Raw genomic sequence first — 12,758 nt, 5'->3', positions numbered from 1 at the left:
TTGCAGATAAATATGAAATGGTTTCCATCTTCTGGGCTTTCGCCACACATTGGGCAAGGGGGATGTTGCTACGTCTGAATCGAACCATCTTCTGTTGGCATTCAGTCCAATGCAAGTTCTCTCAATCTGAGCCTCGCAAAGCAGATTCTATGCCACTGGTGTGTTACGATCTTGATATATTTCTCTCTTTGAAAAATTGATTTAAATGAATAGAACCATTTATACCCCTCATGTGACCCAGAGAGAGAGAGAGAGAGAGAGAGAGAGAGAGGGAGAGGGAGAGATGGAGACAGAGACAGAGAGGAAGTGAGAGAGAGAGAGGGAGGGAGGGGCGGGGGGCAGAAAACAGAGTGACAGAGCCAGAGAGAGAGAGAGAGAGGGGGGTGGGGGGTGGGGTTAAGGTGTGTGAGAAAAAGACAGTGCTAGAGAGAAAGAGACTCAGACTCAGACTCCCATTCTTTGGTAATAATGTATTCCATATGGGCAATTTGAAACAACTTTTTATAAAACACATTAACTGGACAATTGACATCTGTATGTTTAGCTAAGAGAGAGAACTGTAATCGAATTGAATGGGAACGATTCCTGTCAAACATTGTCGCCGGCGACACTTTTTTGGCAGGGGCCCATTTTGGGGTGGGGTGGGGTGGGGGGGTGGGGGGGGGGGTAACATCCCTTTCCTACCACAGCGGGGTGAATGGTCCGTTCCTCCGCGGGTACCTTCAGGCGTCAGTGGAGGGTGCACGGGTTGTGTACGGTGGACAAGAGGTTCTGGGAGGCGGTGGTGGTGGTGGGCGTGGGGGGCGGGAAGGGTGAGGGAGTGGAGGTCGCACGCCTCGTGCCACGTATTCACTTAACGGGCTGGAGCAGAGAGTGGTGGGTGGAACCAACCCGGCCGTGCGTGATCTCAGTCGCCAGTCCGGTTCTGCCGGCTCCCGGGTCCATTACAGCCGGTCCTGAGTGCCCGCGGCCACTGAGACCTCAGTGCTGAACAAACCGGGCCTTGGGACGTAGTTAGAGAGAGGTGGGAGAGAAAGAGTGCGGGGGGGGGGGGGGGGGTAGGGAGGAGGAAGAGAGAGAGAGAAGGGGTAGGGGCGGGAGTGAGACACAGAGGGAAGAGCGGAGAGTGAGTGAGAGAGCGGAGAGAATGGGGGGCAGTGGCCGGGGGAGGGAGCGGGGGGGGGGGGGGGGGGGGAGGAGAAAGAGAGAGAAGGGAGGGAGAGAAGGGGTGGGGGCCGGGTTAGATCGTAGTGAGCCGGAGAGAGAGAGAGAGGAGGGAGTGAGACACACACCGGCAGAGAGGGGAGAGTGAGTGAGTGAGAGAGAGAGAGAGAGAGAGAAAGCAAGGGGGGGGGGGGAGGAAGAAGAGAGAGAGGATGGGAGAGAAAGAGAGACTGAGTAGTGAGAGACGCTGACCCTGGAGTGGAGCACCATGCAAGGTCTCAGTCAGAGTCATGCCGCTCTTGCTCAGTGATGATTTCCGGGTGTTTCTTCCCCTCTGGTAGGTCAGCTGTGCATTCCCAATCTTCGGCACCATCCAGCAGCCCACGTGTCCATGCTTTGGATGTTAACAGCTGTTCCTGGCAAGACTTTATTGCCTTCTGCAGAGACTGAGGAACTCTACTGGAACTTCTGGTGGGGTTGGTGTTCCTTGGACAGTGCTCAACACGTGGAGGAGGAATTTTTGTTTAATGTCCCGTCACACATATCGGTGATTGAAGACATTTTGTTAAAGTATTTATGAATACATCTGAGTCTGATTATCGGTTAGAAGGGGTGGGAGATGTGGATGAATGGAGGGTTGGGGGAAACTGGGCAAATGAGGGTAAAAATGTGGGTGAAATTTGGAAGAAAAACAAAACAAACAAACAAAACACCTCTAAATACAGTTAAAGGACTTCGTAAAAGAGAAGTCGTTAAACTGACAAGCGAAACAACTGATAATGAATACAAAAAGTCAAAAACATCAACGTTCTCAGTCACTTGTGAAGACACACTTTTGTGTACAAAAGGCTTCATCAAGCTACAGTGAAAAATTATATGCTCAATTGTCAGGTTACTAAAGCATATGCACTTGACATTAGAACAATACTTGGTCCGTAATGAACACGTGTGCAATAGATAGATAGATAGATCAATTAATCAATCAGTCAATGAACGAATAACATAACAAGTAAGCAGACAGATAATGAAATAAAATAAAATGCAGGGGATTTTTTTTTTTTTTTTTTTTTTTTTAAAAAAGACAGTCCAACTTAGAAGGTAGATAACTCCACTCAATTTAAGCAAGCGTTGTTCAGCTCTACGACTTAGCTCCCTCGTTAAAGGGACACCACCTCAACAAAATTTTTATAACACTTCCGGATGTTTGGCTCCAAACATGAGTTGGCTTGCAGTCTGTTTTTCTTGACGGTTGATTCAGGGGACAAGCCATGACGCAGTCTATCGTCATACAAGGTTAGTTTTTTTAAAAGTTAGTGTTCCAGTGTTTGGTAGATGGTTGTGTTATATATATTATTCTGTTTTCTTGGGAAGATTATTTCTCTTTGAAAACCGGCGAAAGTAGAGTCCGTAGCAACGTGTGATGGGTGTCCTGTAGATTTCGACATGCCTCTATATATACATAGCTCAGAGGTAGAAAGACTGATAGCTGATTCCCCGTCTCTGTACATCAACTACCCGGTCGTCCCCCTACACAAAGAAGTTAAGAAAAAAAAAGGATAGAAAGACTTAAAATTTCATTGTCAACATGGAATTCGCATAATTAATAGAATAGAAATTAGAATAGAATAGAATATGTCTTTATTACCAAGTGTACTGGGGTTACAAGGAATATTGGGGTGGTGGTGGGGGGGGGGGGGGGGATAGTACATAACAATGTACGAACACAAATCGAAAATCATACACAAACGCAGATACAGTAGAAATTAGGATACATTCCAAAAAAAAAAAAAGCAAAAAAAAAGCAAACCACACACACATGCACGCACGCACACATGCACGCACGCATGCACACACATACACACACTTTTTTTTTTTTTTTTAAAGCACAAAACAACAGAAACATGAGTGAGAACCTTTTTTTTTCATTATTATACAGTGAAAGAGGAAGAGTTTTTTTGTTGTTGTTGATAATGTCATTCTTGTAGACATGAAACAGAAAGCAAGTACATTAATTTATTCACTGACAAAGACACACAACCATTGAGCATGATTGTCAGTGTATGTCATGATGTATGTCAGTGGTTGGTTTTAAGCATTCTGACTTCTTCAGTATTGTGATTTGGTTTTGATTATAGTGATATTGGTGTCATGTTCTGTGATTGCATCATGTAGATAATGTTAAGTTTGATATAAATATATGTGTTGAGTGTTATGCTGTGCATCATGTTTGTGTGTCTGTGTGTGTGTGCACACGCGTGTGCGTACCTAGATCACTGCTAGCATTATTCACTGTTAGCATTATTTCATATATAATTTTTAATTATTTCATAATAATTCTGCCTTGAAATATGGTGTCCCACAGGGGTCCGTCCTAGGTCCTTTTCTTTTCGTGCTGTATGCAGCTTCTGTGTCGGATGTCATCAGTCATCATGCAATGTCATGTGAGAGTTTTGCTGATGACGCTCAACTTCATCAGTTGGCTTCCATAGCTGACATTGATGCACTGGTGACTCAAACATGGGAGTGCATTGCTGACGTAAAGGACTGGATGACTCTCAACAAGCTGCAACTAAATGATGACAAGACTGAATTTATGATAGCCTGTCCAAAAAAGTGTCGTCAACATCCTTCCTTTCCTGACTCTGTTCTGATCAGTAGCACACCTGTTTCACTTTCTCCTTCTGTTCGCAGTCTTGGTGTAATCCTAGACCAGTGTCTTTCCTTCCAGCAGCACATTTTGAATATCTGTAATGTTGCCTATCTGGAACTGCGTAGAATCAGTTCTATCCACCACTATCTCTCAACTGATGCAATCAAGACACTTGTATGCGCTTTGGTTCTCACAAGATTGGATTACTGCAATTTTCTTTTTAGCCGGCCTTCCCAAATATCTGTTAGACTTCAGCGAATTCAGAATAACACTTCCAGACTCTTTTGCAGAGCTTCTAAATTTCTGAACTCCTCCATATCTACACTCTGTCTCGCCAGCTCCGTTCATCATGTGATACTCGACTTCTCAAGATACCTCACGTCAGAAGTAAGACCTACGGACACAGCTTGTTTTCTTTTCAATCGCCAAAGATGTGGAACGAGCTCCCTGATAACCTCCATCATTCTGACTCCCTTGCATCTTTCTTCTTCTTCTTCTTCTGCGTTCGTGGGCTGCAACTCCCACATTCACTCGTATGCACACGAGTAGGCTTTTACGTGTATGACCGTTTTTACCCCGCCATGTAGGCAGCCATACTCCGTTTTCGGGGGTGTGCATGCTGGGTATGTTCTTCTTTTCATAACCCACCAAATGCTGACATGGATTACAGGATCTTTAACGTGCGTATTTGATCTTCTGCTTGTGTATACACACGAAGGGGGTTCAGGCACTAGCAGGTCTGCACATATGTTGACCTGGGAGATTGTAAAAATCTCCACCCTTCACCCACCAGGCGCCGTCACCGTGATTTAAACCCGGGACCCTCAGATTGACAGTCCAACGCTTTAACCACTCGGCTATTGCACCCGTCCCTTGCATCTTTCAAATCTGGTCTCAAAATTCACATCTTCCCTCAGAAATAAGTTCAGTTGCGTGAACAACTGTGTCATTTGTGGCAGGTCCACTTCTTTTCATGTGGTGTGCTTGACTATGTGTGCATACATAATTATATATGTGTACATAAATGCATGCATGTGTATAAATGTGTGTGTGTGTGTGTGTGTGTGTGTGTGTGAGTGCACGCGCATGCGTGTGCATCTGTTTGTGTACGTGAGTGTTTGTGTGTGCCTATGTGTGCGTATGTGTGGAGGGTAACTGCTATGTACTTATGTATGCATGTGCTATATGAAATTATAAGTATCCATTGTTATTATCATTATCGTTGTTGTTGTTGTTGCTGTTGCTGTTGTTGTTGTTAACTTCCTTACAAGTTCTTTATGCACTGTGTAACCTTGCCACATGTATACATATATACATACATACATGCATACATACATACATACAATATGTAGATACATACAATACATACATACATACATACATGGTCACCATGTATTGTTTTCCTTTTGTCCATTTTGTTTTTTCCATGTGTCCCCATGGGGGTTTTTTGGGAATAAATAAACATTGATTTGTTACAATGCTAGCGTTTGGTTTGATGTCTTTGTAGGTTCATGTATGTAGGTTGTCGTATTAGGGGTTTAAATGCATTGTTTTACACCATAAGTGGTTTTACATTGCATAGTATAAGTGTGCAGCCCCTGAATGCAGAAGAAGAGGAAGAAGAATGGATCCCATGATGTCACTGCTGTGGCTTCTTTTTCTTCTTCTTCTTCTTTGTTCGTGGGCTGCAACTCCCTCGTTCACTTGTATGTACACGGGAGGGCTTTTACGTGTATGACCTGTTTTTACCCTGTGTTGTTGGCAGCCATACTCCATACTCCGTTTTTGGGGGTGTGCATGCTTGATATGTTCTTGTTTCCATAACCCACTGAATGCTGACATGGATTACAGGATCTTTAACGTGCGTATTTGATCTTCTGCTGGCGTATACACACGAAGGGGGTTCAGGCACTAAGCAGGTCTGCACATATGTTGATCAGGGAGACTAGGAAAAAACGCCACCCTTTAGTGGCTGTTACCAAGATTTGAAGCCAGGACCCTCAGATTGAAAGTTTGATGCTTTAACCGCTAGGCTATTACGCCTGTCATTGCTATGGTGTGTGTGTGTGTGTGTGTGTGTGTGTGTGTGTTGCAGTGGGGCAGTGCGGCAATCAGATTGGTTGTCGCTTCTGGGACCTGGCTCTGAGGGAACACGCTGCTGTCAACAAGGTGGGCACACACCTGCACACACCTTACCTGGAGACACCTGCACACACCTGCACACACCTGCACACACCACACCTGGAGACACCTGCACACACCTGCACACACCACACCTGGAGACACCTGCACACACATGCACACACCATACCTGGAGACACCTGCACACACCTGCACACACCACACCTGGAGACACCTGCACACACCTGCACACACCACACCTGGAGACACCTGCACACACATGCACACACCATACCTGGAGACACCTGCCACACCACACCTGAAGACATCTGCACACACATGCACACACCATACCTGCACACACCATACCTGGAGACACCTGCACACACCATACCTGGAGACACCTGCACACACCTTACCTGGAGACACCTGCACACACCTGTACACACCTGCAGACACCATACCTGGAGACACCTACACACACCATACCTGGAGACACCTGCACACACCATACCTGGAGACACCTGCACACACATGCACACACCATACCTGCACACACCATACCTGGAGACACCATACCTGGAGACACCTGCACACACCATACCTGGAGACACCTGCACACACCATACCTGGAGACACCTGCACACACCTGTACACACCTGCAGACACCATACCTGGAGACACCTACACACACCATACCTTGAGACACCTGCACACACCTGCAGACACCATACCTGGAGACACCTGCACACACCATACCTGGAGACACCTGCACACACCATACCTGGAGACACCTGCACACACCATACCTGGAGACACCTACACACACCTGCACACACCATACCTACACACACCTGCACATATTGCACACACCATACCTGCACACACCTGCACACACCATACCTGCAAACACCTGCACACACCTGCACACACCATACCTACACACACCTGCACATATTGCACACACCATACCTGCAAACACCTGCACATATTGCACACACCATACCTGCACACACCTGCACACACCATACCTGCAAACACCTGCACATATTGCACACACCATACCTGCACACACCTGCACACACCATACCAGCACACACCTACACACACCATACCTGCACACACCTGCACACACCATACCAGCACACACCTACACACACCATACCTGCACACACCTACACACACCATACCTGCACACACCTGCACACACCATACCTGGAGACACCTGCACACACCATACCTAGAGACACCTGCACACACCATACCCGCACACACCATACCTGCACACACCTGTACACACCACACCTGCACACACCATACCTGGAGACACCTGCACACACCATACCTGGAGACACCTGCACACACCATACCTGGAGACACCTGCACAGATTTGTAAGCAATATGGGGTAAAAACAATATGTATAAACAAAATATATATATATATATATATATATATATATATATATATATATATAGAGAGAGAGAGAGAGAGAGAGAGAGAGAGAGAGAGATCTTTTTAGTGTGTTCAAGGGATAAATACAAAATGTAAGGCGAAGACTGGGGTAGAGAATTCTGTTCATGATGACACTGTGTACGAAACGTAAGGCCCAAAACCGCGGACGAGAATTGTGTTCTTTACGACACTGTGTGACGTGTACCAGTGTACCAGTGAATGAAGGATCCATAGAGTCATGAAGCGTGTTGTGTGTTCCACAGAACGGTCTCTATGACGAGCCATTGAGCAGCTTCTTCCGTAACGTGGACAGTCGCCATGACGACCCTACTGACATCCCAGTTGGCGCTGGCAAGGGCAAGGTCAAGTCGCTGAAGGCTCGGGTAAGGTGGCGGCGGTTTTGCTAGCTCTTCAGAAACTGACAGTGCTCGAGTGTTCAAATCTGTGGCTTTCATTGCTTTGCGATAGTGGGTCTTGATATCAGAGAGATGTGTGATGATTTGTTTGTGTGTGTGTTCCTGGATCTGTTTGTGTCTGTCATGTTTGCATGGTTTTATGTGTGTGTGTGTGTTGTGTGTGTGTGTGTGCGTGCTTATGCATGTTTTTATGTGTGTATACATGTGTGTGTGCTTTTATGTGCATGTGTGTGTGCATACATATATTGTAGCTTGCTAACATAAGTGTGTGCTACAGATGGCAGTGACAGTGACCTCACCACACAGTGTGTGTGTGCTACAGATGGCACTGACAGTGACCTCACCACACAGTGTGTGTGCTACAGATGGCAGTGACAGTGACCTCACCACACAGTGTATGTGCTACAGATGGCACTGACAGTGACCTCACCACACAGTGTGTGTGTGCTACAGATGGCACTGACAGTGACCTCACCACACAGTGTGTGTGTGCTACAGATGGCACTGACAGTGACCTCACCACACAGTGTGTGTGCTACAGATGGCACTGACAGTGACCTCACCACACAGTGTGTGTGTGCTACAGATGGCAGTGACAGTGACCTCACCACACAGTGTGTGTGTGTGCGCTACAGATGGCACTGACAGTGATCTCACCACACAGTGTGTGTGTGTGCTACAGATGGCAGTGACAGTGACCTCACCACACAGTGTGTGTGTGTGCTACAGATGGCAGTGACAGTGACCTCACCACACAGTGTGTGTGTGTGCTACAGATGGCACTGACAGTGATCTCACCACACAGTGTGTGTGCTACAGATGGCACTGACAGTGACCTCACCACACAGTGTGTGTGTGTGCTACAGATGGCACTGACAGTGACCTCACCACATAGTGTGTGTGTGTGCTACAGATGGCACTGACAGTGACCTCACTACACTGTGTGTGTGTGTGCTACAGATGGCATTGACAGTGACCTCACAACACAGTGTGTGTGTGTGCTACAGATGGCACTGACAGTGACCTCACCACACAGTGTGTGTGCTACAGATGGCACTGACAGTGACCTCACTTTGTTCCAGGCAGTTCTGGTGGACATGGAGGAAGGGGTGGTGAGCGAGATGATGAAGGGCCCGCTGAGGGAGGTCTTTGACTTCAGGCAGCACATCACCGACGTCTCTGGCTCCGGCAACAACTGGTCAGTTTCCCAGTCCTTTCTTTTGGCTTTCCTGGCTTTCCCCCCCTTGTGAGCGAGACTGCAACACGCCGGGCTGCCACTAAGACTTGCACCTGCTTGCTGTGAAAAATAGGCGTGGGTTTTGCAGATATGTGTGGGTAATGTAGCATCTTGTTGTTTTGTTATCAGTGGTCTCCATGTCTGCTCAGTCTGTTGGGGTCGTGCTTCGGTCCGGCATCAGCTCCCACCCATCTGCTCACTTTTTTTTTTAAAAAAAGCAGATGTTCTGTAGCACATATGGATCAGGCTCACGCATTATTGAGTTTTATAAGTTTTGAGTGCTATAGAAGTATCCATTATTATCAGAATCATTACCCAGAGTGCTCAGTGCTCAACTTATATCACAGATTGACATTAGCTTACAGTTGGGCCAACAGCAAAGTGAGAGCTGTTTGATCAATGGTTTCTCCGTTGCAGTGGGAATTTATTTACAGCTTAGTCGTTTGTGAAGGACTATGACTCTCAAACTGGGATGCAAGGTTGCACTGCCTCTTAGTGCTGCAGCACTGGGGGCTGGTTGGCCTTTGGGAACCATCCCAAAACTGACTGTCCTGAAACCCCCTTGGCCCCCAAAAATGGGGGATGTAACTTGGGCAAGACGCTCTCCACTATGATCAAATTCTAGCCCAGACAGCTGGGACAGCGGTTGCCTCCTTTGCTGTTCTGATGGTCATAGTCGGACACAACTGACTATCATACATCCAGCGAGCAGCACACTCAACAGACTGACCAGTCACATGTACCTTCTTCTTCTTCTTTGTTCATGGGCTGCAACTCCCACATTCACTCGTATGTACACGAGTGGGCTTTTACGTGTATGACCGTTTTTACCCCGGGTGTGGCCGTGTATGGGGGGAATCTAAATGAGCGGTGTGGGAGTAATACCACTGAAATGGTGCAGATGATGGGGCAGCAAAAAAAAAAAAAAAAAAAAAAAAGTGTCTGTACTTCTTCTTCTTCTTCTTCTTCTGCGTTCGTGGGCTGCAACTCCCACGTTCACTCGTATATACACGAGTGGGCTTTTACGTGTATGACCGTTTTTACCCCGCCATGTAGGCAGCCATACTCTGCTTTCGGGGGTGTGCATGCTGGGTATGTACTTGTTTCCATAACCCACCGAACGCTGACATGGATTACAGGATCTTTAACGTGCGTATTTGATCTTTTGCTTGCGTGTACACACGAAGGGGGTTCAGGCACTAGCAGGTCTGCACACATGTTGACCTGGGAGATCGGAAAAATCTCCACCCTTTACCCACCAGGCACCGTTACCGAGATTTGAACCCGGGACCCTCAGATTGAAAGTCCAACGCTTTAACCACTCGGCTATTGCGCCCGTCTTTCTGATGGTCAAAGTTGGACACGACTGACTATCGTACACCCAGAGAGCAGCACACACAGCAGACTGACCAGTCACATATACCTTCTTCTTCTCCTTCTTCATTCGTGGGCTGCAACTCCCACATTCACTTGTATGTACACGAGTGGGCTTTTACGTGTATGACTGTTTTTACCCCGGGTGTGGCAGTGTATGGGGGGAATCTAAATGAGCGATGTGGGAGTAATACCACTGAAATGGTGCAGACAGATGATAGGGCAGCAAAAAAAAAAAAAAAAAAAAAGTGTCTGTACTTCTTCTTTGTTCGTGGGCTGCAACTCCCACGTTCACTCGTATATATATGAGTGGGCTTTTACATGTATGACCATTTTTACCCCGCCATGTAGGCAGCCATACTCCGCTTTCGGGGGTGTGCATGCTGGGTATCTACTTGTTTCCATAACCCACCGAACGCTGACATGGATTACAGGATCTTTAACGTGCGTATTTGATCTTTTGCTTGCGTGTACACACGAAGGGGGTTCAGGCACTAAGCAGGTCTGCACACATGTTGACCTGGGAGATCGGAAAAACCTCCACCCTTTACCCACCAGGCGCCGTTACCGAGATTCGAACCCGGGACCCTCAGATTGAAAGTCCAACGCTTTAACCATTCGGCTATTGCGCCCGTCAAAGTGTCTGTACGAAATGAAACCAAACAACGATGTTCAGTGGGCAATGGTCCTTATTGCAGGGCGGTGGGGCACAAGGTGTACGGCCCCCAGTATCGGGAGCAGCTGCTGGACGTGATACGTCGGGCGGCAGAGTTCTGTGACTGCCTGCAGTGCTTCTTCCTCATCCACTCCATGGGGGGAGGTCAGTCAGCACCCTGTCCCTGTCCGTCTGTCTGTGTGTAGAGTGTGGCTGTGTATGTGGGAATCTAAATGAGCGGCGTGGGAGTAATGCCACTGAAACGGTGCAGATGATGGGGCAGCAAAAAAAAAAAAAAAAAAAAAGAAAAAAACAACCAAAAAAAACCTGTCCTGCCAACCTACTTGGTGTGTGTGACCACAAGTCATACGGGGCTGTGCAGTGCAGTGCGCTGCCTTTAGGACTTGTGTGATGAATCAAGAACAGAATCCTGGCAAGTGTTGTTGACATGTCAGCTGCATGACAAGCACCTAACAAGACTGGGCGGCGTGATTTTCCTGACAGGACGGACTTTGTTCACTCAGGGGATGCTAAAGACTGGACTGTGATCTTCCTGGCAGATGTGTTCAGTCAGGAAATGCTAAAGATTTGATAATGTGATTTTCCTGATGGACTTTGTTCAGTAATTGGATGCTAAAGATTTGACAAAGTGATTTTCCTGACGGACTTTGTTCAGTCATTGGATGCTAAAGATTTGACAAAGTGATTTTCCTGACAGACTTTGTTCAGTCAGGGGATGCTAAAGATTTGACAAAGTGATTTTCCTGACAGACTTTGTTCAGTCAGGGGATGCTAAAGTCTTGGCAACATTGATGGTGCTAGCGGCAGACGCGATGCCATGTGCAGCTGGTTTTGACAGAAGTGTCATCATCAGGCGTTCTGTTTGAATAACCGTTTACATTTGTGAACCACCAGGGTTTTGGAACTCTCTGTATGCAGCAGAGAACCAGACAAGATGCCACAATGCAGGCTTTAAGATAAAACACAAACGGCCATGGTTAACAGTATTAAGTTTGTGTTTTGTTTCATTTTACTTGCAAGCAATCACGGTGACGGCGCCTGGTGGGTAAAGGGTGGAGATTTTTACGATCTCCCAGGTCAACATATGTGCAGACCTGCTAGTGCCTGAACCCCCTTCGTGTGTACATGCAAGCAGAAGATCAAATACGCACGTTAAAGATCCCGTAATCCATGTCAGCGTTCGGTGGGTTATGGAAACAAGAATATACCCAGCATGCACACCCCCGAAAACGGAGTATGGCTGCCTACATGGCGGGTCATACACGTAAAAGCCCACTCATGTGCATACGAGTGAACATGGGAGTTGCAGCCCACGAATGCAGAAGAAGAAGAAGATGATTGACCGGGTGTAGCGTATTGGTGCATCCCCTGCCGATGACACCGACAGTAATGACTTGGTTGTGGAGCTGCACTATCAGAGCAGGACATCGGATGTGTCTGCACCACATTCTTGTGAACACATTATTATCACTGTATAAAGCGATGAGGTGAGGTGGGGTGGGGGGGTGGAGGAAAGGAAGGCGGCATTCAGGCATGTGTTTCCCTGGGGGGAATTTTCTCTTTGCCATGGTTTTCTTTTTGGGATTTTCTCCTTGCCATGGTTTTCTGCCTTTGCCATGGTTTTCTTTTTGGAATTTTCTCCTTGTCATGGTTATCTGCGTTTGCCA

At 47.0% G+C, this 12,758-nt stretch overlaps 1 protein-coding gene across 2 annotated transcripts in view; it reads left to right on the top strand.

Annotated features, from left to right (window-relative positions):
- The first annotated feature begins 2,347 nt into the window (after positions 1–2,347).
- LOC143290948 (tubulin epsilon chain-like) overlaps positions 2,348–12,758 on the top strand; it is a 38,474-nt gene continuing 28,063 nt past the window's right edge. For both annotated transcript variants that reach the window (XR_013056456.1, XM_076600520.1), the window contains exons 1-5: positions 2,348–2,457; positions 5,910–5,983; positions 7,652–7,771; positions 8,887–9,002; positions 11,114–11,235. Coding sequence is in view for 1 of the 2 variants with exons in the window: in XM_076600520.1 (XP_076456635.1) it covers positions 2,433–2,457; positions 5,910–5,983; positions 7,652–7,771; positions 8,887–9,002; positions 11,114–11,235 (457 nt within the window). In the remaining variant the exon portion in view is untranslated. The remainder of the gene's footprint in view (positions 2,458–5,909; positions 5,984–7,651; positions 7,772–8,886; positions 9,003–11,113; positions 11,236–12,758) is intronic.

This window comes from Babylonia areolata, chromosome 16, assembly GCF_041734735.1.
Source record: "Babylonia areolata isolate BAREFJ2019XMU chromosome 16, ASM4173473v1, whole genome shotgun sequence".
Classification (NCBI taxonomy): Eukaryota; Metazoa; Mollusca; class Gastropoda; order Neogastropoda; family Buccinidae; genus Babylonia; species Babylonia areolata.
Note: the sequence above shows the minus strand (reverse complement) of the source record. Positions and strands in the feature narration are given on the sequence as shown.